We start from the raw sequence: 23,047 nt of genomic DNA, 5'->3' as shown, positions 1-23,047 counted from the left end.
TCTTCTGCTGTCCCAGTCCTGCTTGCTCCAGCCACACACTGGCTGGTGGCTGTGTCTTCACTACAGGGCAGTGGATGACGATCTATGTCACTCAGTGTCTGTGCCAAGCTAACATGTGAACAAGAGACAGAGCCCTCAGGAAAGAGGTGAAGCCTTAAATTGAAGAAACTTGGTGCCGGGTGTGGTGGTGCACACCTTCTATCCCAGCACTCAGGGAGGCAGAGGCGGATGGATCTCTGTGAGTTCAAAGCCAGCCTGGTCTACAAAGCCAGTCCAGGACAGCCAAGGCTACACAGAGAAAACCCTGTCTGAAAAAAGAAACTTAGGTAAAAATAGTGTTCTGGCCCCAAATTGATCATAATGATCACTATTTTTCCTACACAGTCTAGAAATGATCAAAGGCAGAAGATGTATACAAATAAAGCCGTATGGATTGCTGGTCTAAAGTCAGGGCAGGTTAGTTGACCTAATTCTTTGTGCTGGTGACTGTTAGTTTGTAGCAAGAGTGCAGGGACCACTGAGCTACACTTAGTCTCAGAGCATAGCGGCCTTGTTGCCAGTGGTGGGTTTGGTGCCTGCTGTTGATACAGGGCTTCTGGCCTGGGGCCTCTCTAACTTACTGCCCATATCCCTTCAGCCAACTGGACCTACTCTAACAAAAAATAAAGGGTGTTGGCTTAATGTCACTGTCCCAGAGCCATGAGAGTACTTTTTGCCATAATATACTCAAAATTCTGATACCATAGATACCTTTCAAAAGGAAGCCATCCACAGAGGTTGAGTCCCCAAGCTGTGGGATGGAGGTGTTGGTTTACAGTGCCTGCCATGTCTCTCCTTTGAAGGCCCAGGAGAATGAGCGCCCCAAGTTTGACACTGGTTGAACTTCTAGCCAGGGGCAGGGACAGAGCTGTCCAACCAACCCCTTTCCTCTTGCACAGAGTAGGTAAGGCTGGACCAGTGACTGGATATTGCTTATGTCTTTGGTTCATACTTTGTGGAAAAAGAAGGAAAGCTAGTTATCTTAAGGATGGAACACTAATCTGCACCTGTGCTGGACCTGCCCCTGGTCTGTGAACACAGTGGTGGGTGTTCCAAGGTGAGGTACAGCTGGCTGCTTCCTCCACCCACCAAAGGCCATACAAGCTTGCAGATGGGGGCAGGGGGGCAGTGCTGTTGGTTTCAGCAGGGCAAGTCAGCATGTTTGCCACCGATGAACATGTCCCAAAATTAAGTTGTGATTCTCTTAAACCTGGGGGCTGCACTACCTGGCATTGTTTGTGCCCATGAGCCACCCACTTCAGTCCCTGTGAATTGTCACTTGGGAAAGATCAGAACAGTATAGGCCCTATCTAGATGGAGAGACTGTATGTTCAGGAGCATGTTCTCCCACCAGTGACTGTGGTGCCACATGGGACAGAACACTTACGGTGAGCTGTTTCAGGAGTTTCTTCGTAGTATGGTTATGGTGCTAGCTCCCTTTTTGGTTCACAATGGGGCTAAACTCACTAAGCCACTAGATGGTGGGGTCGGGGGGCAAGCTATAAATGTGGGTTCACCATGCAAGCCTAGGATCCCTTCCATTTGTGCTTATTTCTCCCCCACCTGTTCATCCCATCCTTGGTAAAGCTGCTATAAACCAGGGTCCTGGCCTTTATATGCATAAGGCACTGGGGCAGAATGTCCCTTGCCACCCGCCTCTCTCTGCAAGCTGCCTGGATTTCCCTGAAAGGGTGACACACTTCATTCTCTACATTAGGATAGTGGCTACCCCACTGCAGGCAACTGTCCTGAGGATGAGCAGAGAAGAACACTAGTGCACTAGCCTGGCTCAGGGCGAATGAGCAGGTGTGCTTAGCTGCCCCTGACTTGAGAGTGGCACGGGTACTAGAAGGGCAGGGCAGTGAAATAAGCTGTAATTTTAAATGGAAACCTGAATCTTTAAAAAAAAAAATTTAATCTGAGGTAAAATGTTTAAAATCATTTTTGATCTTTTAAGCTTGTCCCCCTAGCTTGTCCTAAAGCTAAGAGTAGAAGCAGGATTATGAAGCATCCATCACCTGTGGCATAGAATGTGGCCTTGCCATGGAACTGAAGCCACAGGAAAGGAAACCATGTGGGAATCCAGGGACTGTTGTTAGTGTTTTGTGCTTCCCGATGACCCTACTAGAAGGAAGTCTGTCATCAGCTCTGTCAGTTTCCACTGCCAGCTCTGGTCTTACAGCCCCCACCGCCTCTGGGTTGGGGACTACGCCTACGGTACCAGCTACTGGCACCTGTGCACAAGACTACATTTGTAAACAGTGGGAGAAAGCCAGGGGCTAGCTGCGGCTGACAGGAGGCCTGTGACAGCCTGGTGGAGGGGTACATCTGAGCTGGGGAAGGCTGATGGCAGCCTGGAGGAAAGGAAGATGGTTACATTCACAAGTTTGCATCTCTGCACAGCTGTGAGAGAGGGGTGTACTGGTTGTCGATGGCCCGAAGGTGGCTCCGTGAAGAGGAGTCCATCTCATAGTCTGAGTCCTGGGCACTGCTGCTCACAGTCTCCAGCTCCAGGTGCCGAAGACTGTTGGCCAGTTCCTCAGGAGAAGGCACCAGGTGGAAGATCTGCTCTGGGGGTGTCACTCGGCCAGGGAGAGCCTCCGTGCTGAGCCCAGGGGGACAGCCAGCAGAGCTGAGGTGGGGAAGACCCAGCTCCGAGTCCCAGTGAGGAAGGGAGAAAGGGAAGAAGACAGTGTTGGAGGGACCTGGAGAGATGACATGGGTGAGGCTCAAAGTGAAGAAAGCACACCAGACCAGAAGCTTGTGCATGTGTGCACTTGCTGTGATACCACCTCTTGACATAAACTTTGGGGTTCCTACCTGGTGCCTGGGAGACGACTACCACATAGCCAGAGAGCCGAACATCACAGGCTGCTCCACACTCAAGTGGGATGGGGGAGCGCTGGAAGTGACGGAGCATGTCCACCACTGAGGGGAAGTGCAGGTGCTGCACACGACACTGTCCACGTTCTGTGAGCACTAGGCGGAGGTGCTATGGGAAGGGGTAGAGGTCAGCCTGCTGCCGCCCCACCCCCCACCCCCATGCACCTGTCCCACCCTGACCCATCAGTTCCTGCCCTACCTTGGCTCTGCCCTGTAAGTTGAATGTGAGCACATATTCCCCTCTCCGGGACTCACTCTGCCGCACCAAGAACACACCATGGGCATCAGGGCCTTGTAGCTGAACCAGCTGTGCAGCCCTCACCCTGGAGATAGGGCCGTGGAACCAGGGGTAACAGGACAGAAAGTGATCTGTTTTTTGGCAGGCTGGGTCCAGCATCGCCCCAGGTGAAGCACCTGCCAGAAAGATGGTGGTGGTGACCCACTCAGGAGTGCCACATAATCCAAGAACACTCAGAGGCTAAGGAACTGGCACATACCTTGGTCCAGGGAGTCAGTGCTTCCCCTTGGGGAGGTGGCTGGGCCAGGCTCTGCTACTAAGGAAAGGGGTAACTCTGTGTCCATGTGCTCCAACCTGTAAGGGAAGAGGCCGGGTGAGGAGGGAGCCAGCAGGGAGGATTCAAAGCGAGCCAAGGCTGGGCAAGGGTGAGCCTCACCCTTGGCCTGTGCTTGCCCTGAGGTCTGTCAGCCATGAGTTCAGCTGCTGTTCGTCTCCCACCTCAAAGATGATGTCTGTCTGGTCCTGAACCTGCAGAGAGGAGGCATGCAGCTCTGCATCTGTGGAGAAAGTAGTATGTCCCCAGGAGCCCAGCCCTGTTACTCACCTTCAGCACAAACGTGTAGAGGTTATCAGGCATCTCCAGGCGTGTGCATGGCCGGACCTCCCGGATGCTCGAACAGGCCTCTTGGAGCTTGGGCTTTGAGCTCTAGGATAACAAGAGGATCTAGGATAACAAGGTTTATCCCTGGAGGCTTTTCCCCCCTCAGGCCTCTCAGGTTGTCTGTGTCTCCTTTTCCTGCAGGTCTCTGCCAGTGGGAACAGTTCAGGAAGCAGCAGGAGTCAATGTGGTTGGCTATACAACGTGATTGGACATGCCACCTCTCTAGGTTTGGCTGGCCCAGTTCTCAAGGCAAAGTTTAGGGTCAGAGTTCCAAGAGGGAAGCACCCTTCCCTCTGGTCTTTTATTTCCTCTTGTGATAAGACTGTTCTTGCTGGCTGAAACAGCTGAGGACCAGCTTCAGCAAAGGCTGAGAGATAAGCAACTGGGACAGCTAGAGAAGTTGAAAGGACAAAGAACTCGACAGGCCTTCCCCCCCCCCCCCCCCACCTCCATGGCCTTTGTCCCAGGTCAGGAGAGACTACCAGGTGCTCCAACCAAGTGCCTCAGAAGCCCTGGCCTTTGACTGTTCCTTCCAGAGTCCACCACCCCCTTGCCATTAGCTTTGGCCAACTGCCTGTTAATAGTGAGGGAGACCTGCCGGAGATTGGCCAAGTGGTGAAGACATGACTCCTCCTGTCCACAACTGCTGTGTGCTGGCCAGAAATGGGGCTTTCTCCAACTCCCCATCCAAGTCCTAGAAGGATCAGGGTCATGATGTCTGTTCTGAGCTACCTGCTAGGGTGCCTGACCCTCTGGGGACAGGGTACGGAAGCACTGGGCTATGGTCCACCTGGTTGGACTGCTGAGAGGATGGAGGTAGTGGGAGTCTGTAGCCAGAACCCTGAATACATTTGGAGCCTTAGATCCTTCTTCACCAACTGCTTCACTGATCAGGCCTAGCCAATAAGCAGCTTTCCCCAGAGCCAGCTTGGATGGGATGGCTGGGGGGCCAGACTATCCAGGCCATTTGAGGTTTCCTAGTGTAAGCAGAGTGGCACCAACTACCACGTTCTGTACCGTGCACTCAAGGCTAAGAAGTCAGTTATTGGGTTGTTAGGATGCTCCGTGTATCAAGCCCTCTCAGATGTCTCCAGGATGGTGGTCAGTTCTGCATGGACCACAGCACACTGCAGTTGCCTGTCCCTGTAGGCCTTAGCACAGTGACACAACAGGAAGAAGCCAGACGTCAGGAGTCCTGCCACTAGCCACAGCTGCCTCTTGGGTCTTTGTACTGATTTCTGGTCACTCTTAAAGCCCCATAGTTTCATGTGTCAAAGGACAGAAAGGCTCTGTCTTGGAACCCAACAGTATGTATCTTCAGCAGACTGCTGTTTCATCTTCATAGGGCTCTGCTCTGAAGGCACCTGGCCCAGGGAAGCCATGCCTACCCAAGAAAGGAGCCTGTGGCTACCTTGAAATCCTCAGAAGATAACCATGGCCCAGCAGGCCACAAGCTTCTGCTGAACAGTGTGGAAGCCTGAGAGAAAGGAGAACCAGGGGGACCATGCCTAGAGATACAGCCCTCACTGCTGTCACCCTTTACTGCCTTACCTAGGCTGAAGCAGTTCCCAACTTAGAGCCTGGCTCTACCACTACCACCCTGTGAGCTGACAACCAAAGGTAGGGCCCACTGATGAACTGAGGAGGTTTTGGGGTAACAGTCCTACCATGTGTGATTGTCTTCACCTCCAATGCCATCCAGAGCCCAGTGTGATGGGAAACACCTACACCTGGCACACATTAGGAAGACAGAGGAGCTCTAGGCTAGCATGCTGGATAATATGAAGCTTTGTTAAAAAACACACACACACACACACACACACACACACACACACACACACACACACATGTACCCTGTTTTGTTCCCAAACAGATTTCAGACAGCTGGATTGCAAGATTACTCAGAGGCATTTATCTGGCAGAAGTCAGTCCTAAGAGAGACTCTGACAGGTCTGACAGCGGACTGTTGAGGCTATGCATCTTCCTGACTTTCCCATTCCGAACCTTATTCCTATCCTAGGCTAGCAGGTCAAGTCAAGAAGTCTACGAACTCCAGGTCCATGGCACCTTCCAGCCAGGCCTGGGCTAGCCCTGCTACCCTTTTTACTCCCAAGGTCCCTTACAAGTCAAAAAGATTTAGCACAAAGGCTCTTTGGCAAGTGCTCTGCCCTGGGGCAGCAGGCCCTGGCAGCATGCTCTAGATAGAGTGCCCACAGAGGCCAAAAGGCAATGGTCACACAACAGAGTAGCTATGGCTAGAGTGGACATCCTCAGCACTGGACACAGGCTGCCTGCAGTGCTTCCAAGGGATGGGGTTGTTAAGTCACAGGGAATCCACAGGCACCCTTCACAAGCATTAGGGAGCCCTAGACCTCTGCCTGTCAAGGCAAGGTAGATGTTGGGGTCCTCAGAGGAAACCTTTCTGGTGTTGAGAATTGAGGTTGGAACAGAAGCGAAGACGACGAGGAGCCCTAGAGGCAGACAGCACTGATGAACTGCCATCAGCTGTGGCGAAGACCTAAAGACCCTCATGCCACGAGTTAGGAAGATCCGAGAGCAAAGTAAAACAGTTGTTTGCCCTGTGACAGAACCAGGGCGCCGTGACATGCTGCAGATCAGCAAGACAGACAACATAGGCTAGAGATGGAGCTTGGTTGGTAGAGTGCTTGCCTCCCACGCACAAAGCCCTAGTTCAGTTGCCAGCACCACAAAAACCAGATGGTGGCACAAGTTTCAGGAGGATCAGAAGTTTAGGTCATCCTTGACTACGTCATGAACTTGAGGTACAGAGAAATAAGCCATAGTTTCCTAAGATGTAAAGTGCAGGGGTGGCTGGGAGTGTATGTAGCTCAGTGACAGATCCCTTGCCCAGCATGCATCATCAGGCCCAAGCTCCAATGAAATGACCAACAGCAAGGAAACAGAATCCATAGACAAAGGCAACTGCTCACAGGGAACTGAGTGCTGAGGAGGTACACTCCTCTCAGGTGAGGGGTTCTGGAGTTAGTTGTGCAATTGTATAAGTACGCCAAAACCCAATGTATTATTAAAGCAAATAAATGTTATGGTATAGGAATAAAACTTTTAAAGACAGAAATGACAGCTGGGTGTGTGGCTCACACCTTTAATCCAAGCTCTCAAGAGGCAGGTGGATCTATGAGTCCAAGGCCAGCCTGGTCTACAAAGCAAGTCTAGGACAGCCAAGGCTACACTGAGAAACCATGTCTCCAAAAAAACAAAAACAAAAAAAAAGGAGGAAGAGGAGAAAAACGGCCAGTCATACTTATAGCCAAAAAGGATTGGGCTGGAGAGAGAGCTCAGCAGTAAACAGCACTTTGTGCTTTTCCATAAGACTCAAGACCAGTTGCCAGCACCTACCTGGTTGTGACACTTCCCAAACCAGAGAATCCAACACCCTCTTCTGACCTCTGCAGGCACCAGAGCACACACATGTGCAGACACATAATAAAAAACCTGAGCTTAAGTTGAGATACATAATGTAAAAAGGGGGTCTGGGGGTAACAAGATTGTGTTTAGTGCTAGGGCAATGGGTAAAGGATACAGCCCAGCATTGGAGTGGCCACCGACCATGGAAAGACACCCTTACACCCTTAGCCAGCCATAGAACCAAGTCCAATCCTGGCTCTGGCCCCAGCAGCTGCAGCCAATATAGAGATGGGGAGTGACAAGTCAGCAAGGACACCTGTATGTGCTTTTGTGCGAATATCACATGTTGTTTGTGTTGTAATTTTGCAGCTCCTCAATTTGAACAACCTACTAGATAGATTGCACACATGTTCAAAGCATTAGTCACCATAACTCCACAAGTGGAAACAGCCCAATTTCCATTTAGTCATGAATTAGGAAAGAAAATATGGTACCAGAATATTATTTGGCCATTAAAATGAACAAGATAATGGATGTGCCTTGGTGGGAGCCTCCTAAGGCCCCTCTAGCCTGAGTCCTTTTGAGACAAGCTAATGTCCTAGGAGAGGGTAATAGTGACGACACCACGGTAGTCAGATCCTGTGGACCCTGGGGTAGGGAGAGGAGCCCAGCCTAACACTGCCCTCTTAGGAAGTCCACCAAAGGAGACACTCAGATAATGCAAAGCTCAGTGCAGTCAGGTGTCAGAACTGGGTACAGGTGACACAGGGCTGGATCTGTCTGCCATGCTGACACTTGTTGTGGACATTGGGCCACACAGGCTGAAGTTCCCTATATTGGAAGCCTCTAGATGCCAGTTCTAGGCATCTGTTTGGTACATTGCAGGGTAGGAGATAGCCTCTTTGAGGAAGCTAGCTGGAGAGGGACAGCCATTTACTTAGATGCACTGTCCTCTGCCGCCAGGGATGGAGGATGTTGGGGAATCCATCTGTGGTTTTGGTTAGTTTCCTAGATGGTGCCAGTATTCTGAGGCCAAGTGGCCCCTTTTCAGACAGTTGCCTGGAGTGAGAGTATGCCTGTGCCAGGGCCAGGTGGCCTGACTCCCTCCAGAGGGTCTCTCCTCTGATCAGCCTTAGCCAGAGGGGAGAGAGAAAGGAGAGGGGCTGGAAGCCCCTCTGCCCACAAGGTCATGCTGGGCCCTTCTGAAGCCTTCGTTTACTTTTCCAGTGGGCAGGGCAGGACGTTTCCCCCACATGGCCATTGGGCTATTAACTGGGAAGGGCTCCTAGGAAACCAATCTCTGGGGTCTGGAGCCTTCCATGCAGAGAGTCTTTTCTGCCCCTCAGGATGGTAATATGCCAGAGCACTCTGTCTGCCATAATGGGAAACTGAGGCTCACAAAGTCAAGTTGTCAGCCTAGAGCTATATCCCAAAGACAGAAGCTGAACTGTGAGCTCAGCCCTGCACCTCCCCAGTGCCTACCACTCCGCCCTTAGCCATGAGCCCAACCCTGAGCCCACAGCCCTGACTCCTTGATGGCTCCATCCCACAAAGCAACAGGACCAACCACCATGATGGTGGCAGCAGTGTGCAGGTGGTGTCTGGGATTCACGGTGCCAGCCTGCCTGCAGTGTGAGCTTGGGTTCTGACCAGTTTTCCACAGAACTCATTGAGGGAGTAGGAATGGCTGTGTGTAACAGGCCTCTTGGCAACTCTGGCATCTCTTTGTCTCTTCCCCTTCCAGCCCAGCAGGCCCAGAGCAAGCCCCTTGAATGTTCACAACTCAGAGAAGCCTAGGCAACTGCCTCTGAGGCCCAGGAGGGCCTGACAGGCACTGTGGCATATGGGCATGGCTTCTTCAGGTGGAGCTTGGGGGTTTAAACAACCCTAGCCCTAAAGCTCACACAAGACTCCATCATTTCTGCTTCCTCCACCTCTAGGCTGTGTGGCCTTGGACCAGTCTTCTCATCTGAGAATTGACTTCATGACGGGCCCCTTAAAGGGACTGTGGGAGAACTCCATGGTTGAGTCAACTATAGTGCTTGTTACAGGGAAAGCAATGAAGCGAAGGGGAAAGCCGCTACACCAGGAACAGCAGCCCGAAAGGCCCAAAGTTAGACCTGTTTTAAGGGTCAAGTGCCTGTCACATGGCTGAGTGGGGGTGGGAGCTGTGGGACCCAAGCCTGGAACCCAGCAGAGGTGGTGGGCACAGAACAAGACTTCCTGCCGCCTCTCGCCACCTCCTCCCAGGCCAGGAGGAAACCGCCAGGCCGGCAGTGGCTAGACCTTTTTCTGCTTCCTCTTTCCCACACAGCAGGGAGGAAGAGAGGCCAGGTCTCTGCATGCCCCATGCTCCTCAGGCCTCCTAGATTCCTTATCCTTGTGCCCAGCAAGTACATGACCTTCCTGCCCACCATCACCCCAGCTTCTGAAGCACTCCAGGCTACGCAGCCACAAAGGGACCTCTGGCACTAGCATGACCTGCACCTGGTTCCCTTCCTACAGCACTCTACACCCTAGCCCTCACTCCCACCACCAGCTGTGAGACCTTTCTCTCTAAGCAGCAGCTCCCACAGGCCTGACCCAAGCATACTCCAGAGTTACTCCTGTTCCTGATACCTAAGTGAAACTGACCTGGCCTGACTTGCCGCTCCAAGGGCCTAAGAGACCACCAGGCCCAAAAACCACCCCTGCCAACTGGGCCATGCAGCAGGGCCCAGCCGCCCAAGCCTTCTTTCCCTGGGAGGTGCAGAGGCAGTGGCCTCCTATAGCATATCAGTGGTGCCCCCAGCTGGGGCACACGTTGAAACCTGGCTGTCTTGGCCCCAGTATCTGTAGCACCCATACAAAATCCCCGGGAGAGGAACTCAATACACAGAGGCCACTCCTCAGCCAGTGATGTCTTCAGGGACCCTCTTCTGTTACAGTCTCAAGAGGTTTTGGTTGTATCTTTTGAGCTGGCCTAGGATAATGAGGGGGGTGTCCTCAGGACTTTGTCTGCTGTTGAGGTAGCAACTCACATAACCCAGGCTGGCTCCACTTTGATGTGTAACAAAGACTGACACTGAACTGATCCTGTGGAGATTACAGGCAGTGCCACCATACCCAGTTTAAAGCTCGGGATTTTCCCCCATCCAGGGTTTCCTCTGAGTAAGGATAAAAGTATCCGCTTGCCCCTTGCCCCTGTGTCTGTGTTTGGAACATGGTGCTAAGTCCTCAGGGCGGCCTCCACCCAACAACCTAGGCAGCTTTCACGGCTCTTCCTTCAAACATCTCCCACCTTGGGACCTTTAGCCAGCTGTCCCCTGCTGCCAATCAGCAGGTCCCCCTCCAGATTCACCAGTGTGGTGGCATATGCCTGTGATCCCAGCACGCCGGGTGGAGCATGGCCTTCAACTGGAATGCAGCCTGCACCACCTAGTAATTTCCAGGTCCACCCCAGCAGCTACTGAGTGCCACCCTGTAGTGGGGTGTGGGAAAGGAAGACAAGGAAACTTTGGCAGTTTAGACAATGCTGTTGGCACAACCCAGAACCCTGTCCAACACGACAGACCACCATCAAGAAGCAGAAGCACATCCCCACAGATGGGCACGTTAGCACCAAATGCCAGCCTCTCCAGCACACAGCTGCACATCACAGGCACAGTGGGGTGCCACTCCCTCGTTCTTACACTCCACACTCCACCACCACAGTATGAAAACTGCAAGAAAGTTCCAGAAAACAGTGCCCACAAAGCCTGAGGTGGGCCACTATTTCTTAGGCAGGATACAAAGAACATTAAACATTAAAATGGGGAGCTTCTTGTCCAGTACGCTGCAGCACACCTGTAATCCCAGCCCGTGGGGTGCTGAGGCAAGGGAGGCTAGATTGAAGGCTAACCTCAGCCACATAGGGAGGCTAGATTGAAGGCTAACCTCAGCCACATAGGGAGGCTAGATTGAAGGCTAACCTCAACCACATAGGGAGGCTAGATTGAAGGCTAACCTCAGCCACATAGGGAGGCTAGATTGAAGGCTAACCTCAGCCACATAGGGAGGTGCTTTCTCAAAAATATAAGTAGGGCTGTCAAGATGGCTCAGCAGGTTAAAAAAAAAGTGCTGCCAAAAGCCGGACAACCTGTGTTCCATTCCCTGAGACCCAGGTGGTAGGAGAGAAATGGCTCCTGTAAGTTATCCTCTGACCTTGACAAACGTATTGCACACCCCTCCAACCCCTGCTACAAGCTGAATTACAGTGAGTGAATCACTACAAAAGGTGGGAACTTGTGTTGGGAAAAAAACAGTCCCTATTATGCGGCATGACAGCTGCAATACAGGAATGGCTGGTAAAGCATGACGAACAAACGTGAGGACCCCAAGAACTTATGGCAACAGCTGGACACAGCCCAGTACTGGGAAGAGACAGCTCCCTGGGGCTCACTGGCCAGGTTGGCTAGTTGAATTGATGAGCTCCAGGTTTAGAGATCTTGCCTTAAAAAATAAGGTGGAGAACAAGAGGGAAAGACAAAAGGTTGTCCTCTGGCCTCTGCATGCACATATACACACATGCACGTGTGCACATGCAGACACGGGAAGGATGGGGGAAAGCAAAACTAAACAGCTGTTGGGGCTGGAGTGGGGCTGGGGCTCAGTGGTTAAGAGCACTGGCTGCTCTCCCAGAGGACCCAGATTCAATTCCCAGCACCCATATGGCAGCTCACAATCGTCTGTAACTCCTATTCCAGGGGATCCAACACCCTCACACAGACATACAAACAGGGAAAACACCAATGTACATTAAATAAAAATAAAGTTTTTCACCAGGCGAGGTGGCACACACCTTTAATCCCAGCACTTGGGAAGCAGAAGCAGGCAGGTTGCTGTGAGTTCGAGGCCAGCCTGGTCTACAAAGCGAGTCCAGGACAGCCAAGGTTACACAGAGAAACCCTGTCTCAAAAACAACAAAAATGATTTTAAAAACAAACAAAAGGGAGCTAGAGAGATGACTCAGAGGTTAAGAACACTGATTGCTCTTCCAGAGGACCTGGGTTCAATACCCAGCACCCACATGGCAGTCATAACTGTAATGCCAAGATCTGATACCCACAGACATACATGTAGTAAATGCACATAAAATTAAAAAGGAAAAAAAACAGGCTCCATACGAAAGAATAAATCACAAGGGTTACCATGAAACACTAAAGCTCCTAAGAGACAAGCACATACCAGTTAGAACTAACCAGGTTCAAGGGTGGGTGAGGCTATGGAAGCAGGGGTTCTCTCAGCCCTGCCAGTAAGTATACCAACTGGCACAGCCACTTGGGAAAAGCCATGGTGTCCCCAGGAAAATCACTTCTAGCAATATACCCAAGAGAAACCAAAGCACATGCCCTCCAGAGACTTATGTGCAAATGTCACTGTGACATTTTTCAAAAAAAAGTCCCAAAAAAGCCAAGTGCGGGAGCCTATTGGTTCCTGTGGTGCCAGTACTTGGGAGACTGATGCCAGAGGACCTAAGCAAGAGCCTCCCAAGGGGAGAAGGTGTGAAGTAGAAAGCACTTACCAACTCAGCACAGGTGATAGGAAACCAGCATGGGCTAGTGTTCACACCAAAAAGCACACAAAACAAGATGAACTTAAGACACTAGGGGGCTGGAGAGATGGCTCAGGGGTAAGAGCATTTGTTGCCCTTGCAGAGGACAGCTTGATTCCTATCATCCATATCAGGTGGCTCACAACCACCTATAACTCCAACTCCAGGGTGTTGGACCCTGTGGCCTCTGAGGGCACCTGCACTCCTACCTGAGCACATATGTATATACGTATGTTCCTACATGTACACACACAACTGAAAGTAAATACTTAGGGACCAGGGATCGAGAACTGTCTGTGGCTTATTGAACACACTGCTGCTGACCATCAACATCTCCAGCCCAACACCTCACACCACATCAAATACACCTGGTGGGACATGCCTAGAATTCTAGCAACCAGGGGGCGGAGACAAGAAGCTCAAGCCTCAAGGTTATCCTCTCCATAGTAGCTCAAGACCAGGCTAGGCAAGACGCTATCTCAAAACCAAAACCAGCTATCCAAACTCTGGAGTGGGAAGGCAGAGAGTGCGGAAATGCAAGTGCTTCTTGGAGGCACACACTGAGACAGAGCTTCAGAGTACCACCCCTTAGTAGTCACTGCAGGGAAGATGGTCTTACAAGGCCCTGTGCCACCCTAGCAGGGCCAACTGCCTTTCTTCTGCACCAGGGCCAAGTGCATGCTCACTGGGGCCTGTTCCTCAGTAGAACAGCAGCTTCCCAGGCACATAGTAAGCGCTAAAGATTATCTATCTGTCCAGTGACCATTGGTCTGCACCACATGACCAAGAGTTCCTTGGGTCACACATCATTGTTACCTACAGCCGGGCTATCACACAGAATGGGATCACAGAGAACAGAAAGAGAGGAAATCAGCCGGGCGTGGTGATGCACGCCTTTAATCCTAGCACTCAGGAAGCAGAGGCAGGCACATCTCTGTGAGTTCCAGAACAGCCTGGTCTACAAGAGTCTAGGACACCCAGAGCTACACCCTGTCTCGGAAACAAACTAACAAACCAAAAAACAACAACAACAAAAAACAAAACAGAAAGAGAAGAAATCAAGACAGGCAACCAGGTCTCACACAGCCACACAAGAGGATTGAGACCCTGAGCTTCACCTGCTCGGGCCATCAGGCAGGAGGAAACAAAAGTCCCAGAAAAGAAACTGCAGGGTGGGTACAGCAGGGCTTCAAGCTCAGCCCTTTCAGTCTTCCTATAAGTTCCTTGTCAGTGTCAGCTGGATCTGGACTTTCAAAAACTCTGAACCGATCTGCACCAACCCATCAACAACAATACGAACAGAGTCCAAGGTGGCCTTGGACTCTCCAGGGTCGCAAATGCCGAGCAGGGGCTACTATATACTCTATAGGACACTTACCTTGGGTGGATCGAAGAGCTGCAACAGGCGGCCGTGGCCTGGACCCGGGGCCCGCAGCACCAAGCGACCCCGCTGCCAGCGCGCGCCACTATCCATGGCTGCCTCATCCGCCAGGCTGTAGCGCAGCGCCGCCTCCTTGAGCGCCTCGGCCGATGGCTCCCGAAGACTCCAGGGTAGCAGCTTGCGGGCCGGGCCCGGCCTGGTGGAGGCGGAGGTATCATTGTCGGTGTCGTCGGTGTCGTTGGCAGCCCCCGGCAGCTCCCCAGCCGAGCGGCGGCGGAAGAGCTGGCGCAGGCCGCGGCGCAGGTGCTGCAGGGCGCAGGCGGGCCGCGGGCCCAGGTCCTCGGAGCTGCGTGCCTTGGGCAGCGCGGGGCGGTGCGGGGCGGTGGCCCGGTAGTCGCGACCCGGCGGCCCCGCGAGACCCTCTCGTACCTCCCGGCAGAAGTGGCGCTGGAAGAGCTCGGCGAACTGCAGCGACACCAGGTCGGCGCGCGGCGGCTGTGGGTGCGCGCGTGCGAATAGCCAGTACTGGCGGGCCAGCTCTCGGGCCGCCGCCGCTGCGTGCCGCTCGCAGAAGTCGCTCCAGCCGCGCGGGGATGCAGGCGACGCGGGTGCCGAGGACGTGCGGGACGGCTGCACGGTGGGCCCGCTCATGGCGGAGAACGTGGCGGAGAGGCCGAGCTACAAGACAGGACAGAAGGCAGTGAGCCAGGGAACGTCCCCGCCCCCGGGGAACACCCCGCACGTGGAAGCCAGCAAGCCAGCGGGCGGGCGGGCAGCGCACACAGGATGGAAACAGTGGGTAGGCAAGATCAACACGCGAGGAGATGCCCGGAGATGCCTCCTCCAGAGGGGCTCCAAGAGCTCAGCACCACGCAGAGCCATGCTGAGGTTTTCCAAATTTTTCCATCTAGTATTTTCAGGCCTCGGTGACCAAATGAAGTGAAATTTCGGATGAGGGGAGCTTCCTACCAGAAAAATAGGCTACTCACAGAACACCCAAAGTAAAAACTGACCAGTGATGGCCGGGCTGCTTTGTAGTAAATGAACACAGGCTCTCCACCGGCCATGGTGGGTACTGTAAGCAGTACAACTTCTGTGGGGACAGGCTGACAAGAGTCTTTTAGACTTGTTTCCCACTGTTAAAGGTTTTCAAGGTGAATGTGACCGTTTGCTCGTAGGCCCAGAGCCCTGGCCACAGCTCCCTGCTGTTGATGACAACCCTGACCAGCAGACAAAGCTAGGTGGAGAGGCAAGGGCACTGGTCCATCCTATAGCAGGAAGCAAGGGTGAGGACAGGTCAAACCCACACATCCACCCTGTATGACCGTATTTACTCAGCACACGAATCCAGGCTCACTGCCTTCCTCTAGAATCAAGGGTCACTCTGCCTTCCTCTAGAATCAAGGCTCACTGCCTTCCTCTAGAATCAAGGCTCACTGCCTTCCTCTAGCTAGTTTTCACAGGTATGGTAACACATTTCATAGTGGACAAGAAAGGCCTGGCAGGCAGATTAATCCTGAAATGGTAGATTATGGGGCAGGCCTAGGGTGCAGGGGAAGTGACTGAGGCAGATGGTTACTACTCATCTCTAGAAAGCATGGCTAGGAACATAGACTCCAAAGCCTGGGTCCAAACCCCAGGCCCACCTCCCACTGGTTATATATATGTCATCTTGAACAACTCAAATGGCTCTTAGTTTCCTGTATGTCATCCTGCCCACCTCAGCGTGTTACAAAGACTCAACTGAGAATGGCTTATAATCTGGAAAAGTTCAGTGTCATTAGCTGTTCCCATTTAAATGCTGTAGCAAGTGTGGTAACAGCGGCAGCAAAGGCAAAATGTAGTGACCAGACTCACAGGGAGGTAACATCTCTAGGCCAAGGTAGGAGGGCGGGCACTCAGGCAGCTGCAGGCACAAAGACAGTCAAGATGTCAGTGGGTCACCCCTGCACTGTCCTTGGTGTCTGGTCAGGATAAGCACTGCAGATCCTGTGTACAAGACCCACTTCCATCTACTCTCTCAGGCACTCTCCACAACATATTGAGGGCCTGCTGTGTACTACAGGATACAAGAGTAAACAGGCAAAATATTTAAAACCTTAGCTGGTGTGGTAGCATGTGCCTTCCCAGAACTGGGAAGGTCAAGAGTTCAAGGCCAACCTGGGCTTTGTGAGACCTGCCTCTAAACAATAGAAACAAACAAGAGCCGGGCATGGTGGCCCACACCTTTAAACTCAGTACTTGAGAGGCAGATGCAGGGATTGCTGTGAGTTCCAGGCCAGCCTGGTCTACAAAGTGAGTCTAGGACAGCCAAACTGTACAGAGAAACCCTGTCTGGAAAAACTTAAAACAAACAAATAAACCTTGTCCCCCTAGAACTCACTGCAAAGAGGACCAGGCACTGGCTGTGTGATCACTTTAATTTTCATCTCATTAAATGTTTGTTGGGATTCCGTGCAACGGGCTAGAGGGTGAAAGCTGGGCCCAAAAATGGGGCTCTTCCTGCTCACCCTACTCCACAGGCACTTTCTCCTCTGTAGCCTGTGCACTCACAGGGCACTGTGCACTGTCAGTACTTTGCATACCATACCATAAGACCATGCACTCCTTAACACACAGTAGGTACTCTGCACATATTAAAAAGCCAGGAGGAGGCAAAAAGGCACAAGCCACATCTTAACCAAGTCCACCTCGCTCTGCCAGTCTCCCTATGGGGAGTGTCTACTCCTTGGGGGATTCCCAGCTTTGGTCAGTGTCATATCCCTATACACCAGGCCTTGAGGCAGGGGAGAGGCAGGCAGAGCCTTCACAGCCTAGGTGACCCACATCTAGCTTCAGCCCCATCTGCACACTGCAAGGACCACTGGACTGCACCCCTACTTCATATTCCCTAGGCCTGTCTGCTTCCATCACAGCACAAGGGAGCACAAGTCCAGAATCGGCCCTGAGCAACAGAGATTCGTCAGTGGCCATCTCCACCAGACCAGGGACCAGGGCATAGCTGCTCTCCTACACTTCCTGCCACAGCAAGGGCTCGGTGACACACACACAAACTTAACTCTTACTACAAAGCCAAAATGGACTCGAGTACAGCATCCTCCTATAGGCATGGCATGGAGGAAGAATTTCCCTCTTTCGGATGGCCTCCTCCTGCCTCCAGCGCCTGAGTATGGGTTTACAGGCGTGCACTGGATTTATGGTGCTGGGAATGGAACCCAGAGCTACCCACATGCTTAGTAAAGCACCCTACCATCTGGGCTACACCCCAGTCTAAAAGCCACCTGTACACAGATGCCTAGGGACCAACATCACTCACTAGCCACCATCTTGCCTAGCATGCCTTCTGGGTACCCTGGGCTCCATCCACACCTGCCCCTTCATCTGGAACTTGTGCATGTTCACTCCATATGTGAGGGTCACGAGCTCAGCTGCAGAACCAGCTCCTGGTAGCCATGGCTCACTCCAATGCCCCCCCCCATAAAGGTGACACTAGCTATGCACCCATACCCTTAGGCACTGTTCTGACCACTCCTGAAAAGGTAAGACTCCAGGCGCCACAGAACCCCAAAGTATAGGAATGAAACCACAGGGTGACCAGTACAGCACTCACAGAGGGTACCCCAAAAAGGCCAAATATACCCCAAGTACTAACTTCATACACTCTACAGAGTGCTTACAGTGGAAAGTGACCAGTGACTCTGTCCACAGCCCAAACCTACCAGCTGTTTAGAAACAGTCACAGTGGGCCAGGTGTGGTGGCACACGCCTTTAATCTCAGCACTAGAAGAGGCAGAGGCAGGCAGATCTCTGTGAGTCCAAAGCCAGCCTGGCCTACAAACAGAGCCCAAAAGAGCCAAGGGAACACAAGGCTGTCCCCGAGTAAGGCGGCTACAGGCTGTATAGCCAGGGGGTGAGGCAGCAGAAAGGTTGTCCCCTCCAGGGACTGAACATTTCCATGTGCTAGGAGATAAAGCAGAGCTGTGAGAAGTAAGGAGCAAAGCTCGGCCCCAGGAGCCCCAGATGGAGTTTGTGATGTGGCCTACCCCTCCCCACAGAGAAGACACAGCCTCATCTGCCCACTTGGGTTCAGCCTGGTCGGAGCCACAGTGACAGGAAAGAAGAACCGGGCCCAGGGTTCTTGTTCTGCACTCCCAAGTCCCCATGGCACACATGCCAGGCACCTAGCTTCCTGCAGCCAGCCTGTCAACAAGGCAACCCAGACAGGCAGTGCTGGTCCCTGGGAACCACAGCCAGTCCGGTGCTCCTGCTTGGACACAAGCACCCCCAAAGACACAGACGGCCTGTCCAGTCATTGAGAATGGAGGGGGGGCATTCTGTGACCACCCCGGGCCCATGACTGCAGAGATGGCTCAGTGGCCTCTCAGCTTGGCCACCCCTCCCACCTCAAAGGTTCAGCAGAAGCCTCAGCACCTGGAGGCCTCACCTGTCAGGAGGGAAGGGGATGCGGGAGAAGAGAGGGATGGGATTCGATCCACCTGTCAGGTCTGGGCAGGCTACTCAGTGTATGTGTACTCAAGAGTTACGCCTGCCCACCTCTAGATGCTGGGACAGGAAACCCCCATACCACCCTCTAAAGGCTGCCTCCTTCAAGGAGGCCTCCAAACTGACTCTGTGCTGTAATGTGGAAAAGACCCAGTGCACATTCTAGCCCACAGGAAGCAGGGTGCAAGGGAATCAGCTTGGGCCAAGCTAGACCACCTGGCAGCCAGTAAGGCCCATCCTGAGGTCATCAGGCTGGCCCAATCTGCCAGAATAGCAAGTCTCATCTGGCTTCCTCTGCCCTACCTCCTCCTCTGTGTACCCCCCAGCCCCACCCCACCCCCGCATCTTGTCACCCCAGACAGCCATCACCCTAAGTAGTCCTAGGAGGTGGGGTTAAACAGGGGAATAGCCCCCAATATTGTACTCTCCCAATACCAGGCAGGGCTGACAGTGGCAGAGGTGATGGCAGATGTACCTCACTGCGAGGGAGAAAGCAGCACCAACTCCTGAACTACCTTGGGTCTTAAGAGGGAGGCACTGACAGTCTCTGGCCTTTGTATGCCTCATCTCACCTAAATGAGTCCTTGGAACTATTTGGAGATGCCACCAGTGTGGATCTGAAAGGTAAGTCTACCTCCCGAATCAGGAGGCTACATTGAGCCCCCACCCCCCAGTCAGCTGCCATGAGTCAGCCCCACAAGCAGGGCCCGGACTTCCTCCCTCCAGACCTCCATAGGGACCAAGCTGCACCCCCCAGCAGCAGCTGGGGGGTGGAGGGGGGTACATCCGGACAGGCCCCAAGGGGCTATAGTCCTGGCTCACAAGGAAGCCAGGAGACTGCCAACCCCCCCCCCTTCCCCCTACACACCCCTGCCGACCCTTGACAGGGCTGTGTGGGAGGGAAAATCTTTCAGCCATCTGCTCAGCTGCTGGGTTTCCGGCTGCCCAGGGTGGGGCAGGCCAGCAAATCCCTTAGGGACCTGTCTTTTGTCCTACTGAGAAGAGGGACACCGGGTTCAACAGTCCAGTGGTGTTTCAGTAGGACCCTAGAGCACTGATCAGGAGACACTGGTTGTCCAAACTGTGGGGCCCAAGCAGGTGGTGTCTACCAGTGGCCAAGGTCAGGCAGCCAGGCCTCAGACCTACCCAGTCCCTGAGGGACCTCAGGCCCCCGGAAGCTGGGAGCTGGGGTGCAGGGCTCCTGGGACCAATTAAGCATGACTCAGCCAGTGACCCCCACTGAGTCATTTCCCGTAGGCAGCCTGCCAGCCTCAGTTTCCTCGGGGAGGGTGGGTGGCTGGGAACAAGCCTGACAGGAGCAAGCAGCCCCTCTAGACACTCCAGAAGAAAGAGGCTTCCTGCCCTGCCCTGCCCAACCAGAGATGAGATGCTCAACACTCAGGGGCCCTGGGGACCATTTTCCCAGGAAGCCTGGCAATTAAGTGCCTGCTCCTCCTGGATTACAAGTAGCTTGAATTTACTGAGCAACACACCTCATCTCATGCCCACACTGAGTGCCTCTCTCAGAACAGTTCTGTCCTTCAGCACCTCCACATCAGAGTTCTGAGAACACCTGTAGCTCAGAGACACACCAGCCGAAGACCTCAGAGCCAGGGGAGTTACAGCCAACCTAGCTCAAATGCCTACTCCTTGCTGGGCTCCTAAATGGCACACAACCACCCTAGGGAGGTAAGAGGCTCACACTGGGCAGGGCCCAAGAGATGTCAGGTAACTTGCCCAGAGCCTCACCAGCGAAGCTCGCAGAGTCTGGATTAGTCTCCACATGAGTGCTGCTCCAGGGACAAGTGGGGACTTAGGAAAGACATGTCGTGTCAACGATACTCTCTGCTCCATCTCTGTGCGTGCCAGACAGTTAAAACCCTGACCACCCAAAGATTCACAGCAAAGGAAAATTCAGAAGCCCACTAGCCTCAAACGTGGGCTGGACCCCCAAGGACCTGCTGGGCAAAGGTGTGATATAGTCCCAGGCTGGGACAGTTAGCTCCCTGTGAAGTCACTAGAGGTCTCCATTAGCCAACTTGAGGGTAACTGCCCAGCTGGACTAGACATCCTGAGGTACACAAGCTGTCTGCACAGTCTGGCTGCTTAAAGGAACTGACTTGTCTAAGAAGGTTGTCTCTTGAGCAGGGAAGACCAAGCCCTGGGTGACAAGAGTCAGGAAGGAAGAGCAGCAGAAATGACCTCACCATAACAGATAACACCCTTGTCATGCCTGCCTAGCTTCCTGATCAAGCCTTTCTGTGTTCTGGTGGCCTTCACAAGTAGGTGTCAACTGAGGAAACCGAGACCAGGAAGGGGCTGTCATCTAACCCTGCCCAGGTCCTTCAGAGTTCCCTGCCCAAAGGCTTAGGAAACCCCAGAGCAGCGGTACTCAGGAGAGCTGAGGAAGGTTCACAGCCCAGGTCAATAAAACAGGACACTGTGAAAACAAGCAGGCAGCCTGTAATTGAGCCCTTCTTCCTGCCAGGCACAGGTGCCTTCCACACACCACCTCATTAAAACTACACCTCATTAAAACTTTACCGCAAATCTCTTATTACTCATTTAACAGAAGGGAAACTGAGGTCGTGGCCCTCCTTGGAAAGCAGAGGAAGAATCCAAGTTCTGCCTCTAGGACCCTCTGTTTCCTCCTCTGTCACTGCCCAGCCCTTGAGGACCCCAGACCACAGCTGATGCTGCTTCGAGCCAACCCCTTCCTAGTTGACCGCCCTCCCCCAACCCCCATGGCCCACGGGGACTGCACAAGTTTCAGAATGTATTCACACCTTGGTCCAGATGGAGTTCCCTCTGGGGGGCCGGAGGGGGGGGGGCTGTAGAACAAGGCTCATAAAGTGTTCTAAGCGCGTAAAATCCTTACAACCTCCCCACTGGCCCTGGTCTGCCATGCCCTATCGCCCAGGCTCCCCATCTCAGCCTGCTTTCGCCTTTAGGGCTCAGTGTGCCACCCCTGAGGATCACCAGGGCCACAGTGACACAAGTGTCCACCCCCCCTCTGGCAGAGGCCAAGCACGCTGTGTCCCCAGGACGGCTCTCGGTTCCTCCCGCGGCGCCCCGCCAGGCCCCTCTCCGGAGGCTCCGGAGGCCCCAGCTGCAAACACTGACCTCCGCGCCCACATCACTGCGGTCTGGGATTGGGGAAGAGAAACAGAATGAGGAAACGCCAGAAAACAGAAGCGGGACGCGGGCTGCTCAGTTCCTCCAACACGCTCGGCGGGCCGCGCTTACCGCGCAAGCTGCGGGTCCGGGCCCGGCCGGCCCATGGCGTCGCACGGCCTCTCGGCGCTCAGGCAGGAAACCCCGGCTCGGAAAACGGCCAGCGTTTCATTTCCGCCACCAGCGCCTGACAGCAGCCTGGGGACCCGGCCCCGGGACGCCCCCGGGACGCTGCTGCCGCCGCCGCCGCCGCTGTGGACCCCGTGGCCCGTGACAGTCTGGGCGGGCAGGCGGCCAGGCGGAGGCGACGGCCCGAGCCCATGCCGCCGCGCGCCGTTATGTAAAGAGGAACCGGCCGCGAGCCTCGCGCGGCACCGGAGGGCGGCCTGGGGGCGGGGCCACGACGAGCCACGCCCCGTCTACCGCCTGCGGGGCTAAGGGGCGGAGCCTGGATGCCCCTCCCTCCCCGAGCTGCCTCTGCGAGCCGACTAGCGAGAGGCAGAACATTGACAAGCTCCGCCCCCAGAGGGCGCGGTCTCCACCCCCGACTCCCTTCGCGCCCCTTAAGGAAGGGGGGGGAGGGAATCGCGAAGGGGAGGAGTGTTCTTGGCCCCGCCCCTCCCGCACCAACCAGTCGCCGCTAGCCTCAGAGGGGCGGAGGCCCTGGAAAGGATGGGGCGGGACCAGACGAGTGGTGGGCGGGGCCGCCCGACCTGCGGGACCTCGTGGAGGCGCGCCCCTGCGGACTCCCTCTAGCCCGGCCTTATCTCCGCTCCCCCGGCCGGGTCTAGGAACTGCGACCGCGGCTTTCACCACCTCCCGAGGAGGGGGTCCAGCCCCGCCCTGGCCTCACTACCCGCGGCTCCACCGAGCCGACCTGTCTCGGCGGTGCCCTCCATTTGGGTTCCGCTCCCCTCCTAAGGTCCGCGTAGACCCGGAACGAGCCGAATAAGCTATTCTCTACCTGGCTGCCCGGCTGCCCTCTAGCTTGCTGTAACTTTCTCCAGGAACTCCTCCGAACCCCTGGCAGTCGAGCCATTTGAGCTTTCCCGTCTGCGCGCCCCTTAGCCCTTTACCTTTTCTCTATCGCCACATTGGGGTGCGGCTAACAGGGGTGCCCTGTTCTGAAGTGAAGTCACTGCGTGCCAGTCTTCCTCGCGACACTAGGGAGGGAGGGGAAAGAGGAATGTCTGTCCTTCCCCCTCCCCC

At 54.1% G+C, this 23,047-nt stretch overlaps 1 protein-coding gene across 2 annotated transcripts; it reads right to left on the bottom strand.

Annotated features, from left to right (window-relative positions):
• Nucleotides 1–1,563: 1,563 nt before the first annotated feature.
• On the bottom strand, nucleotides 1,564–22,057 carry Sh2b3 (SH2B adaptor protein 3). Of its 2 annotated transcripts, none has more exons than XM_051161566.1 (8): nucleotides 21,911–22,057; nucleotides 14,159–14,839; nucleotides 3,765–3,866; nucleotides 3,597–3,688; nucleotides 3,420–3,514; nucleotides 3,122–3,336; nucleotides 2,860–3,031; nucleotides 1,564–2,744 (listed from the first exon to the last, which is right to left on the bottom strand). In XM_051161566.1, the coding sequence occupies exons 2-8, from the start codon at nucleotides 14,810–14,812 to the stop codon at nucleotides 2,419–2,421; spliced, it is 1,656 nt and encodes a 551-aa protein (XP_051017523.1). In that variant the 5' UTR covers nucleotides 14,813–14,839; nucleotides 21,911–22,057; the 3' UTR covers nucleotides 1,564–2,418. The 2 variants fall into 2 exon arrangements, with proteins under 2 accessions (XP_051017523.1, XP_051017522.1); XM_051161565.1 differs by having other exon boundaries at nucleotides 21,788–21,995.
• Between the last annotated feature and the right edge of the window lie 990 nt (nucleotides 22,058–23,047).

This window comes from Acomys russatus, chromosome 19, assembly GCF_903995435.1.
Source record: "Acomys russatus chromosome 19, mAcoRus1.1, whole genome shotgun sequence".
Classification (NCBI taxonomy): Eukaryota; Metazoa; Chordata; class Mammalia; order Rodentia; family Muridae; genus Acomys; species Acomys russatus.
The sequence above is the reverse complement of the archived record's forward strand: the minus strand, read 5'-3'. Positions and strand labels throughout refer to the sequence as shown.

Coding starts and splice junctions, on each gene's coding strand:
- Sh2b3 (XM_051161566.1), bottom strand. CDS start 14,812: ATGAGCGGGCCCACCGTGCAGCCGTCCCGCACGTCCTCGGCACCCGCG. Junction 3,515..3,596: donor AGGGCAAGCACAGGCCAAGG/GTGAGGCTCACC, acceptor CTTCCCTTACAG/GTTGGAGCACATGGACACAG. Junction 2,745..2,859: donor AGTCGTCTCCCAGGCACCAG/GTAGGAACCCCA, acceptor TCATCTCTCCAG/GTCCCTCCAACACTGTCTTC.